The sequence below is a fragment of the Anneissia japonica genome, unplaced genomic scaffold, assembly GCF_011630105.1.
Source record: "Anneissia japonica isolate Jap-2015-1 unplaced genomic scaffold, ASM1163010v1 scaffold287713_len945575_cov184, whole genome shotgun sequence".
NCBI classification, from domain to species: Eukaryota; Metazoa; Echinodermata; class Crinoidea; order Comatulida; family Comatulidae; genus Anneissia; species Anneissia japonica.
This window is the reverse complement of record NW_022725774.1, coordinates 872,104-886,316: the sequence shown is the minus strand read 5'-3', so window position 1 is coordinate 886,316 and position 14,213 is coordinate 872,104. Positions and strand designations below refer to the sequence as shown.

The 14,213-nt window shown below is 33.7% G+C and overlaps 1 protein-coding gene across 1 annotated transcript in view; it reads left to right on the top strand.

Moving 5' to 3' along the window:
• Positions 1–918: 918 nt before the first annotated feature.
• LOC117112893 (adhesion G-protein coupled receptor G7-like) overlaps positions 919–14,213 on the top strand; it is a gene marked incomplete at its 3' end in the record, with an annotated part of 49,096 nt that continues 35,801 nt past the window's right edge. Inside the window, exons 1-6 of the mRNA XM_033256106.1 lie at positions 919–928; positions 2,234–2,356; positions 2,632–2,754; positions 8,926–9,048; positions 9,283–9,405; positions 13,646–13,768. Coding sequence (XP_033111997.1) covers positions 919–928; positions 2,234–2,356; positions 2,632–2,754; positions 8,926–9,048; positions 9,283–9,405; positions 13,646–13,768 — 625 coding nt within the window. The remainder of the gene's footprint in view (positions 929–2,233; positions 2,357–2,631; positions 2,755–8,925; positions 9,049–9,282; positions 9,406–13,645; positions 13,769–14,213) is intronic.

Below are 14,213 nucleotides of genomic sequence, written 5' to 3'. Positions count from 1 at the left end.
GTCATGTATCATGCATAGGAACATTGATGCCTGCAAGGCTCTGGTTTATTTATTGATTCAATTCTTGCTTATTACAGTATTTAAATATTTGAAGATTAAAAAAATAAGTTCAAATCTAAGTTTGATTTGGATCAAAGAACTGAAACCTTCACTTAACAATCTGATTCAGTCAAAGCCAAACTGTTTATCTATTTAATCTGCTAAGAAGGACTAAATATTGCTTAGCTCCACTATGGCACAGTAGGCCCTATTGATATGTTAATTAAATACTTACTTTCTGTCACTGCTTGGTATTTTATGTTTTTAGTTTTTTCAATTTACTTGATCTTTGGTGGTAATTTGCAAACCTAAGTCATCTATGAAGGGGTGACACCAGTACACAAACTGGCTTGCTGCTACTGACATTAGTGATGAAACTAGGGTTTGGTTTTAAAACTTTAAAAATGCTTTCAACCCAGTATTTCACCATGTCTTGATTGCCAAACTTATATAACTTAGTGTAACCAACATTCTAATTAAATGATTGCAGCGTATCTTTGACAAAGGACCCACAGAGTAAGAGTTGGTACCCATGTTTCTGAATGGTTTGCATTAAGAAGGGATCCCTATGAATCCTGGCTTGGATCCCTCCTCTTTATAATTTCTATTAATAATTTGACTGTTAACTCCCTACAATTAGGTATATGGATGACACAACAGTGTTCAAGAGAATCTCAAACATTCAAAAGGGTGCATTTCAGCCTGTGTGTGTGATGAGATCTGTACTTGGTCTATGAAAAACAAAATGTGGGTGAACAAGAAAAAAATAAAAGGAATGTTTATCAGCTTTATAAGCGAAATATCTGACCCCTTTACCTGCAAATAAATGGCTAATATTTATTGTTTTGCACAGGAAAACAATAAAGGTTATTGTCGAGAATGGCATCAAGTGGGATGGTCAGGTGGCATTAATACTTTTAAAATGTAACACTAGGATTTATTTTTTTAAACAGTTACGCAAAGGTGGCCTTGATACAACTGTTTTATGATATTTACAGTGTCGACTACGTTTTTCCACCTTAGGTTCACAGGGCTCACTATAGAGACCAGCAGCAATCAATTGAGAAAATTCAACGTATGGCTGTTTGAAGTAATCTCACTGGTCTGCCCTATGGTCATGCATTTAACTTTTTAAACCTCTCCCATCTCTAATCATTTTCTTAATATTTGCAAAAAAATTGACTTAATCATTTACTTACATTTGCCCCACCTCACCAATAACATCTACGTAATAAAGTTCAATACCCCTTGCCTGAAAGCAGAAAGATAACAAAATTATAAGTACTGTAATTACGACGCTTTCAACCACTGGATCATTTTTATTCTCACTTTATCAAAATGTACTACTATTTTGGATGTTTATTCTTTGACAAATATTGTAATATCCAATCTTTCTTTTTGATTGCAATAAAGAGTATCTCAGTAAAGATTACTTGAATATTACACTTTGCACCGTGAGTTTATATGTCAAAAACGTTATGTCAAAAACCTGAATTATCCCCTCATTATCTTTAAAGTCATCATTTCATTTAACTTTTTGTAAATTTAGTATCATTCTTACAGTTTCTACAGTTAATAGTGTGCTGGATGTGGGAATGTTTTCTCTAGGATTTATATTGGTTTTCCTGTTTTTCGACTGTTCCCTTATTGCTCTATACGCAGGAGGGGTAATTAATCCGATTTGGAGATTTTTCTAGATGATCTACATAATTTGGCCTAGCCGAATCGTTAAAGATTGCCAAACATCTTCGCCGGCAAAGCATAGACGGAGTCGCTTCAGTGGTGCAAAGCCTTGAATACACCCTTTTCATGATGTTGGAACATATTGCATTACCTGTTAAATGTTGGTCTAAATCAAGGCTTGAATTACAAACTATTTTAATTATCATATTAGGCAAGAAGCCAATGAGAATCTTGTAAGTTACACATGTTTATAGTTTGAGTCATTAACTTATACGATCTGTATTTTTATTATGATCATCCAATGAATGCACCAAGTTGTTGTGTCAATTATTCTGAATGCGCCATTGAGCAGAATCTTATTCTGCACATATGATGCAATAACATTTGTAGCAGTTGACTGACTGACTGACTGACTCATTGATTTGATTGATTGATTGATTAATTGACTGACTGACTGATTGACTGATTAACTGAATGATTGATTGATTGATGAAGTGATATTTAATTTCAGTGTTAAATGCTTGCGACAACAATCTGTGTCAGAATGGAGCTGGTTGTGTCCAGGTTTCTGGTTCCTGTACAGCTTACACATGTTCCTGTCCTAATTGCTACACTGGGCAATTTTGTGAAACTTGTAAGTTACACATATTTATAGTTTGAGTTGTTAACTTTCAGATCTGTATTCCTATTATGATCATCCAATGAATGCACTGTAAGTTGTTCTGTCAAATATTCTGAATGCGCCATTAAGCAGAATCTTATTCTGGACATATGATGCAATAACATTTGTAGCAGTTGACTGACTGACTGACTGATTGATTTGATTGATTGATTGATTGATTGATTGATTGACTGACTGACTAATTGACAGAATGATTGATTGATTTATGAAGTGATATTTAATTTCAGTGTTAAATGCTTGCAACAACCATGCGTGTCAGAATGGAGCTGCTTGTGTTCAGGTTTCTGGTTCCTGTACAGCTTACACATGTACCTGTCCTTCTTGCTACACTGGGCAATTTTGTGAAACTTGTAAGTTACAAATGTTTGTGTATAGTTTGAGTCATTAACTGATGCGATATGTATTCCTATTATGATCATCTAATGAATGCACTATAAGTTGTACTGTCGAATATTCTGAATGCGCCATTAAGCAGAATCTTATTCTGGACATATGATGCAATAACATTTGTAGCAGTTGACTGACTGACTGACTGATTGATTTGATTGATTGATTGATTGATTGATTGACTGACTAATTGACTGATTGACTGAATAATTGATTGATTGATTGATTGATTGATGAATTGATATTTAATTTCAGTGATAAATGCTTGCGACAACCATGCATGTCAGAATGGAGCTGTTTGTGTTCAGGTTTCTGGTTCCTGTACAGCTTACACATGTACCTGTCCTTCTTGCTACACTGGCCAATTTTGTGAAATTTGTAAGTTACACATGTTTATAGTTTGAGTCATTAACTGATGCGATATGTATTCCTATTATGATCATCTAATGAATGCAATATAAGTTGTTCTGTCGAATATTCTGAATGCGCCATTAAGCAGAATCTTATTCTGGACATATGATGCAATAACATTTGTAGCAGTTGACTGACTGACTGACTGATTGATTTGATTGATTGATTGATTGATTGATTGATTGATTGATTGATTGATTGATTGATTGATTGATTGACTGACTAATTGACTGATTGACTGAATGATTGATTGATTGATTGATTGATTGATGAATTGATATTTAATTTCAGTGATAAATGCTTGCGACAACCATGCATGTCAGAATGGAGCTGTTTGTGTTCAGGTTTCTGGTTCCTGTACAGCTTACACATGTACCTGTCCTTCTTGCTACACTGGCCAATTTTGTGAAATTTGTAAGTTACACATGTTTATAGTTTGAGTCATTAACTTATGCGATCTGTATTCCTATTATGATCATCTAATGAATGCACTGTAAAAGACCGTGGGTTGAGGATCGAAAACGTTCAATTCTGTGACCCACCAATCCGGGCTACCTGGCTTTTGCACAAAAATATCAATACTATTAAATTGTAACATAATTTGATTGTCGGCAATCGTGAATTTGGGGAAACTGTAACCAAAAATGAGAATTTATATCAAAAGTTGCTACATAACTATAGCCAATCAGAAGACGACTAACAATGAAGTTTGGCTTAGCTGCAAGGCCCTCAGCCAATCACAAACTACCTTCTATGCCGTTTGTCCAAGTATGGCGTTGGCCAGAAGTTCTTCAAATGATAAATCTGAGCCGGTTTCAGGCATATTTTTTGATACATGTTGTAAGAACCTAGATTATGGTTGTGTCATTAAGCGTAAACAGCTTAAAAGAAATTCAAGGATGTGCAACTCTGTGGAAAACAACAAATACGAGTCCTCAGTAAGGCCTATTAAGTTTCCGTCGAAGCTGATGAAAAGCCTACATATAAAACGAAGGGGATCTCAGGGATGGTGGTGCAAGTAGTAGTAGTCAAAATTGCACCGAATCTGTTTAAAGGTACGTGTGTGGTTACATATAACGTTAAAAATGGTATAGTATGTTTTACTTAATTGAGAAGCACTAAGCATCTCTCTATCACACCACACACACAGACAAGAAGCCCTGCCTTTTCCTCAAACTGGGGTACTATCGACAGCAAAATAACCACAGAGTATTGTGAATCAAATACGATGATGTTATATTTTAATAAGCATATTGAGACAATAATGTTGGCAATGAATCGACCCAGCATAAACAACTGACCATGAAGACAAATCAAGAGTAGCCATCCACAATTATATAGCAACTATTTACTACTGTCTACCAAGAACAATTACTACACAAATTGAATCAATTCAGTTTTTTGGGGTGGGGGATGTGCCCTTCAGTGACTGTGCTTAGACTAAGTAATTCAGGCTTAATTTGATTTTAATGTCTTCATGAAAAGAATATACCAAAATTATTATATTAATAGTACAGTATGCTATGTCTACATAGGAATCCTTAGACACAACATAACAAAAAATATATTAAATAATAGGTATCAAAACCTGTCTCTTATACACATCTAGATGTGTATAAGAGACAGACTGTAGGCTAATTTGAATTGAAATAATCATGACGCCTACGCCGTGTCATTTCTCAGATCATGTTTACAGTACAGCACTTGTTGTCGTGAAGTTGATGAACCACAGCCAAAGCAAATGCTCATTCTGCATCACCTGAAAGCTGAAGTCAAGAATTAGAAGTGCTTCCTGGTCGAAGTCATGTTCTCCCATGTATTTTTTTTGTAAAAAGACAATAATATATTAAGTACTTTTAATAGAGCAAACACCATTGAGAAATTAGTAAGATAGGATCTGGTGGCAATTCAGGCCATATTATAGGCCATGGATAGAAACATGAATCAATTGAAAGTACTGTAGTCCTATAAGATTGGAACTGTATACTGTTTGTATGAATGTTGTTATCTATTTGATATGATGTCATACCATACACTGTGTTGAGAAATATTACCAGATATTATTAAGGTTTTTCCTTGTATGAAAATTTATCAACAACACATTTATTTTCTTTATAAAAAATTGCATTGACTTTTTGAATTGCATTGTATTGTACTTTACAATGCAATATGGAAAGAAGAAAATAACAGAACAATACTTGCTGATAAATGATAATGCATACAGCAAAACTTTCATTATTTCTAGTTTCTTTTAAATTGTTTATGCTGGATGGTTACATTGATAATATTATATAATTGTAATATTTAACACATGTTTATAAGTGGATTGGATTGAACTCTACATTCAGCTATGTTTAAAGCAGTTCTGTGTAGGTATATGTTGTGCTACAGTGTTTCAATAATATTCATATAAAAGTTCAGATTTTTGTCATAAACTTCTTTCAACCTTGTGTTTACTGTTGTGTAGTTAAATGTATATACCCAGTGAGTGATCAGAGAGATAATGAAATTGCTGATGGGATGCAACTGGCTGAACTGAGGTATATTAAAAAATTATTTGTTTCACCTTTTGGAATCATCAATTGCTTTACTTTTATTCATTAATTCAGTCCATATTACCAAGGTCTTCAAGCAGTTAAACAAAAATCAACAGGCATGGCAAGAAATACTGATTAATGTTATTTATTTACATTGCATGCAAATAAAAACATTTGAAATTTTACATCAGCCTCAATGTGTTCTTATTTTTTGAAGTAATTCAGCCTCAGTTTTCTTTTAAAATGTACATTTTTTTAATTATAGAAAAACAAAAAACAAAAACAAAAAAGCGATTCCAAATAGAATAAAAATATATTATATATTTACAGGAATTTCCTGTCTCATTCAAAGTCGATGAACATTACTTCTTGCCCTTCCTACTATGCATATGTAGGCCTAGATAAGTAATACAATACACATTCAGTACAGCACGGTCGACTTTGGCTTAAAAGACTACGGTATGACAGTCGACAGAAGACGGAAAATGCAATTTACTACCTCTAAAATCTTACAACTATTACCAATGTATTTTATTTAAAGGCTGGTATACTTATATCATATTGAAATATTCCACTAAAACCGGAGAACTTTCGTTCAAATTGCTACACATTGTCACCTTCCTTACGACATTGTTTACATTAGTTACAGAGTTTACAAGAACGTTTGTGATTGGCTAATAGTGTCTCATCAATGCTTAACAGGAATGGTGAGTGTGCTGTGATTGGGTACTGCTTTCGTGAGCGACATTATTTTTTCGAAGATAAATTCTCATTTTTGGTTACAGTTTCCCCAAATTTACGATTGCCGACAATTATATTATGTTTCAATAAAATAGTATTGACATTTTTGTGCGAATGCCAAGTAGCGCGGATCGGTGGGTCACAGAATTCGTAAACTAAGCCGATTTTGGAGCCTCAACCCACAGTCTATGGTAGCCGATCATTTCGGTCGCGCTTCGTTTCGGTCGCGCTTCATTTCGGTTGCACCTCATTTCGGTCGCGGTTTATTTCGAACAAATATATGGAGCGCCGAAGGAGTTGCGAAAACGCAAAATTTAATATGCCTAGGCCCTATATAATTATAATTAGTTCGTCAATCGGTTTATCATAGGCCTAAGTATTTTTTTTAATTTCCATTTTGCTATCTTTCTACTAACATATTTCCTTTCTTTCATGGAGTTTAGTATATGTGCTTCATGCTATTCTTTTTGTTGCGTTTTCATACTATAATTTAATAATTATGGTCAATAAAATGTATCTTTGATTTTAATTGAATGAATTGAATGTTGTTACCATCTGAAATCTATTTCATAATTTAGTTAAAACAATAATCGTTACATTATTTAATCCGATGTTTCTATACAATAGATTTATTTATTTTTCTTGCAGCTTCCAGAGTTTGGATAAAACATACCAAGAGAATTGAGGGAAACACAATTAAAGAAATAAACGAATAATACACACATTAACATTCTTCTAACACACACATTATCATTCTTCACTTGAAATCTTTAGTTTTCTTTGATGTTCCTGCGCAGTTCATAAATATGAATATATATATTTATATATGATTTTATATAAGCATAAATGATATACCTAGAAACAACTATATATATATATTATATATAAGCCTATATACACATACATATATATATTTATACATATATAATATTATATATAATTTATACATATTTATTTACATTACACATGAAATCATATAGGCCTAACAAATATATATTTTACTATCCATTTATTTTTGTATTTTATAAACATGATTAGCATCCAGCGCAGAGACGATTCGAAGTTACAGGTTTCGTGAAGTAGGTGACGTGAACACACGTGAAATGGTGAACTGCGCTCCAGCGCACATGTTTGTACCTAGAAATAGCTAGTCATCTATTTTAGCATCGGACCTACTTGTCTTCGTAGTAATTTATCGAAAATGAAAAAAAAAACAAACAAGAAATCACAAAACTTGTGTCAGCTTCGCCTTAAGAGTACCATGGGAATCAATTTGTGGAAATGTTTCTTTCCACAATTCTAGTTATACAACTAAAGAAATAGGCCTAGCAAGTTGAGTGATTTTCTCGGGCTTATGAATATGAAAGAAGCATGAAACGGCTTTTAAAATGTACAGCATGTAATTATAAATTTATTGATACAGTGTAATTTTATATGGAAAATATAAATATGAAAACACATATTTCCTTTATAATATTATTATAAACATGATCAGAACATATGGTAAATGGAAACGTAACAAAAAAAAAACGTATGCGAAACAAATCTATTGACTATACTTATTTCATAAATCTTTATTTGATTCAAGCAGAATAATAAAAATTATATCACTATATATAAAGTATATATATATATATATATATATTGCAACAAACAATAAAAAAAACGTATCTCAACCTCGGTCAACTTCTTAACATATCTGCATTGTTTCTGTAAAAAAAAATAAAAATAGCACCAAGTGATACAGTAATATAGTAACAATAATAAACTTTAACACTAATATAAAAATAATTGTTAATAAACTAATGTTACAGTAATTTAAATAACGAGTTGGCTGGTTTTTCCTGATAAAATGTTTGATTTTTATAAATACTTGTTATGTAGTAGTAGGAAGCGTAGAATCGATAACAAAACAAAAAAAAACCCGTCCGATAAACGAGTGAAATGGTACTAGGAATGCAACAAACTAGAAAATAACCTATAAATACCATAATATTAATTGAAATGTAGTTTAGTAATAATAGTATTCAATTTATTTGCTTTTAAGTAGCCTATGTTGTTACTTAGTAGAAAGACAACAAAATAAATTTTAAAAAAGTATGAAAAAATGATTGACGAACTCACAATGATAATTAGGCCTAGTTATATTAAATTTGGCGTTTTCGCAACTCCATTGGCGCTCCATATATTTGTTGAATACAAACTGCAACCGAAATGAAGCGCGACCGAAACGAGGCGCAACCGAAACGAAGCGCGACCGAAATGATCTGTATTCCAGTCTATAAGTTGTTTTGTCGAATATTTTGAATGCGCCATTAAGCAGAATCTTATTCTGGACATATGATGCAATAACATTTGCAGCAGTTGACTGACTGACTGACTGATTGACTGAATGTTTGATTGATTGATTGATTGATTGATTGATGAAGTGATATTTAATTTCAGTGTTAAATGCTTGCAACAACCATGCGTGTCAGAATGGAGCTGCTTGTGTCCAGGTTTCTGGTTCTTGTACAGCTTACACATGTACCTGTCCTTCTTGCTACACTGGGCAATTTTGTGAAACTTGTAAGTTACACATGTTTATAGTTTGAGCCATTAACTATACGATCTGTATTCCTATTATGATCATCTAATGAATGCACTGTAAGTTGTTTTGTCGAATATTCTGAATGCGCCATTAAGCAGAATCTTATTCTGGACATATGATGCAATAACATTTGTAGCAGTTGACTGACTGACTGACTGATTGACTGAATGTTTGATTGATTGATTGATTGATGAAGTTATATTAAATTTCAGTGTTAAATGCTTGCAGCAACCATGCGTGTCAGAATGGAGCTGCTTGTGTCCAGGTTTCTGGTTCCTGTACAGCTTACACATGTTCCTGTCCTTCTTGCTCCACTGGGCAATTTTGTGAAACTTGTAAGTTACACATGTTTATAGTTTGAGCCATTAACTATACGATCTGTATTCCTATTATGATCATCTAATGAATGCACTGTAAGTCGTTCTGTTGAATGTTCTGAATGCGCCATTGAGCAGAATCTTACTCTGGACATATGATGCAATAACATTTGTAACAGTTGACTGACTGACTGACTGACTGACTGACTGATTGATTTGATTGATTGATTGATTAAGTGATATTTAATTTCAGTGTTAAATGCTTGCAACAACCATGTGTGTCAGAATGGAGCTGGTTGTGTTCAGGTTTCTGGTTCCTGTATAGCTTACACATGTACCTGTCCTTCTTGCTACACTGGGACATTTTGTGAAACTTGTAAGTTACACATGTTTATAGTTTGAGTCATTAACTTATGCGATCTGTATTCCTATCATGATCATCTAATGAATGCACTGTAAGTTGTTCTGTTGAATATTCTGAATGCGCCATTAAGCAGAATCTTATTCTGGACATATGATGCAATAACATTTGCAGCAGTTGACTGACTGACTGACTGATTGATTGATTGACTGACTAATTGACTGAATGATTTACCCCTTTCAGACAGACCTGCAAAACGGTATTAATACCGTATTTCTCGAATGCCGGTGTTCTATGTGAAAGGGTAAATACGCCTAAACGCCGGCTTCTGTTAGACCTCCTCAGGACCTAGGCCTAGTCTTAATACCGCATTAATACCGTAACGAGTTTTGCCCAACTCGATGACAGCTAACAAAGCCGATGAAATCACTAGCTGACGGTTCTTTAGACGTGAAAATTGTCTGCACCTAGCCGCTCGAAATTCGAGCGGCCTTGCCTTAAACGCTTCCTAAATTCTTTCTACACTTGAACGAAACGCATTAGAAACCTTCTGTTTCTCAATTTATATGTATTGCAAGCATTAAAAAAATTTGCAAAGCAGCAGTTTTATGACTTCATACCGTAACGAGTTTTGCCCAACTCGATGACAGCTAACAAAGCCGATGAAATCACTAGCTGACGGTTCTTTAGACGTGAAAATCGTCTGCACCTAGCCGCTCGAAATTCGAGCGGCCTTGCCTTAAACGCTTCCTAAATTCTTTCTTCACTTGAACGAAACGCATTAGAAACCTTCTGTTTCTCAATTTATATGTATTGCAAGCATAGCAAGCATTAAAAAAATTTGCAAAGCAGCAGTTTTATGACTTCATCTCGGGCCATATTGGATTAATGGAGTAAACAAAAAATTGCACCCTCTTTGTTAACAAGCACAAGCGCCAAAGACATCAAATACTCCTTTCCGCGAGAACCCTTTCAGACAGGATACGGTATTATTACCGGATTTAACTAGCTGTGTGAAAGGTCTGCGCTGGCAATAACGACGGCGTGATTAGAGTATTATTGCGGTATTTTCTGTCTGAAAGGGGCTATTGATTGATTGATTGATGAAGTGGTATTTAATTTCAGTGTTAAATGCATGCAACAACCATGCATGTCAGAATGGAGCTGCTTGTGTTCAGGTTTCTGGTTCCTGTACAGCTTACACATGTTTCTGTCCTAATTGCTACACTGGGCAATTTTGTGAAACTTGTAAGTATAAAATGTTTGTTCTTTGAGCCATTAACTATACGATCTGTATTCTTATTATGATCATCTAATGAATGCACTGTAAGTTGTTCTGTCGAATGTTCTGAATGCGCTATTGAGCAGAATCTTACTCTGGACATATGATGCATTTTGTAACAGTTGACTGACTGACTGATTGATTTGATTGATTGATTGATTGATGAACTGATATTTAATTTCATTGTTAAATGCTTGTGGCAACCATGCATGTCAGAATGGAGCTGCTTGTGTTCAGGTTTCTGGTTCCTGTACAGCTTACACATGTTTCTGTCCTAATTGCTACACTGGGCAATTTTGTGAAACTTGTAAGTATAAAATAATTTTTCTCGAGATCTGCAGATAAACTTTTGGTGTTAATAGGCGTAAGTACGCCCCATTGGTTGCAGCGCGGTTCGCGTAGTAAATTCAATTAGGGACCCTGACCAAAGCTCTAGGTGGTCATATGATCAGGTATTGAATAATTGGTGCATTTTATTTTGATTAGATCTAGTGTAATAATATTTTTTAATACAGTATATTGTTCACGCTCCTTAGTTAGTGTAGCGCAAAGGAATAAATAATGGAATTCATCTCCGGTATCATTTCGATTACAGACAGTACAATTAGTAGCGTGACATCACAATATCTTCTATTAATTGGGAGCTTATGATTACCACATCTAAACCTACAAAGATCAGTTTTTTCTTCATCTGATAATGTTAGTAATGATTGTTCAAATACGAGATCAGACTTAAAGTATCTATAATTTTCACACATTCTATTTGCGTTAACTTCTTGCAGCCATTCCTGTTTTGAGATATCACTCAATTGGAGATTAATACTACAGTATTTGCTATCCACTTTTTATTGAAATTATCATAGTCATTCCACATTTTAGGCAAGCCACATTTGTTAGAAGTGTTTTTATTTACTAGTCCATTTTAACAGATATAAACCCTGGTCGTGTAATTTTTTTAACAATCTGAACATAATGTTTGACAGTTTGCTTTGTTTACCATCAATAACAGGCTCCCAGAAATTTCTCTGTTATTAATTCGATATTTCGCCTGCCCACTTCGCCTAGAACCATGCAATTAGCAGTGGACTTGTTAAGTTTGAGGTACATGCTTACGAATTTTCCAAAAAAAATCCTCGATCTGATCTACAGGTAGTTTTTGGAATCCCCAGACTTCACAACCATATACTAATATAGGCAAAAAAAGCTGGTTAACTCTTTTTGCCTAATACTTGCTTATCAATGGCTTGTTAAATTTTCCATTAAATTTAAATGTTGTACCTAAATAGACATAATTATGTATAATTTCAATTTGTTCATCTCCAAACATAAAAATAGTAGTATTTCGATCCCTACCTCTGGAAAAAATTATAATTTTTGTTTTACTCGTATTGACTGTGAGCTTTCATATGTCGAAGTAATCATATACAGCGCTTAATGCTTTCTGGAGTTCTGAGTGACTTTTGGACATAATAATTGTATCATCTGCATACAATAAAACATATTGTCTGAGGAACACTTCTACATCATCATCACTTAAGACATTATAAAATTCATTAGCCAAGTGGATTCAAACCTTTATAATAATGACTAACAAAAAATTTGAAGTCATTAAGATAAATAGCAAGCAAAAGTGGGGATTCATTTTCTCCTTGGTGCACTCCAACATTACATGGAAAAAATTTGAATATCACACCATTCTGTTTGACAAATGACTTCATGTTAGCATACAAATTTGAAATGACATTAATGACTTTACCATTTGTACCACATGATATTAGTTTACTCCATAGTACACGTAGTCAATCTCATACTAACATTTTTTTTCCACAATGGAATAACTGTCAAGGCAAGAGAACTTTTTTGTATCGTTCAACAAAGTTGTGGAATGAACTTCCACACAAAACAACAACAAATTTCATGAACATGTCTATTATATTTTTTAAAAACTCTTTTAATTCTTAATCACTTTTATTATGATATCTATTTATATATATGTTTGTTTTTTAATTACTTTTCTTTTAACTTTTGTATTTTATGAAACTGTACCACTTTGAAAAACAGTACACAAGTACTGAAAGTGCATGCAGTAGAAAGACAGAATAAATAAATAGAGAAGATCGTTCAACCAGGTCAAACGCTTTTTTGTAATCAGTAAAAGCGCAATACAACCGCTTATGTTTATTTGGGTATAATTCATTTATAGAGTGGATTACAAATATATTATCATTAGTGGAGTAACCAATAGCATTAGACAGACTTCCACCAAACATGGGAGTGTTCACAGCTTGAGGTCAAAATCACAGGGGTCATCTTGAGGTCAAATTTTGAAAAATGACTAGGTTCATGTTCTATTGAACATAGTATCTCTAGTTATTTTTGTATTTCATATGGACAGTGTCTAAAATAGAAGGGAATAAATGAATGTGCCACTCAGCAGAATCTTGTCTTGGACATATGATGCAACAAAATATCTGGCAGTTGATTGATTGATTGATTGACTGATTAATTGATTGTTTGATTGATTGATTTATTGATTTATTTATTGATTTAATGTTTTATTGATCTGTTGACTGACTAACTGATTGATTGATTGATGAAGTGTTATTTACTTTCAGTGTTAAATGCTTGCACCAACAATGCGTGTCAAAATGGAGGTGTTTGTATCCAGGTTGCTGGTTCCTGTACAGCTTACACATGTTCATGTCCTTCTTGCTGCCCTGGGCAATTTTGTGAAACTCGTAAGTACAAAATTGATTGTTCCGAGATCTGCGGAAAAACTCTGTGTTAATGGGTGTAGGTATACCCCAATGGATGCTGTGCGTCCGCATAAAAAATTCAATTAGGGACCCTGACGGAAGCTCTAGGTGGTCGTAGTACGCTTTTGATTCCCTTGTCTGCATATTCTTGAAGACAGGATTGTTTCTTGAAGTACAATTTACGAAAACCAAAAATTAAGTAAAAATAGCAATACAGTAAGTATAAGTACAGTAACAATACATGTTCAGCCAAATTACATGTGGGCCACAAGGGTTCTGGCCCAGCTTTTCTTACAACCTTATTTATAAATTTTCTAATTAACATACAAGGCAAGAAGCTAATCAGAATCAGTTGTTTGTTTGTTTTATTAATTTATCCACACACAAGAACAGACAAAAAATAATTTCAAAAGGAAAAATAATAGAA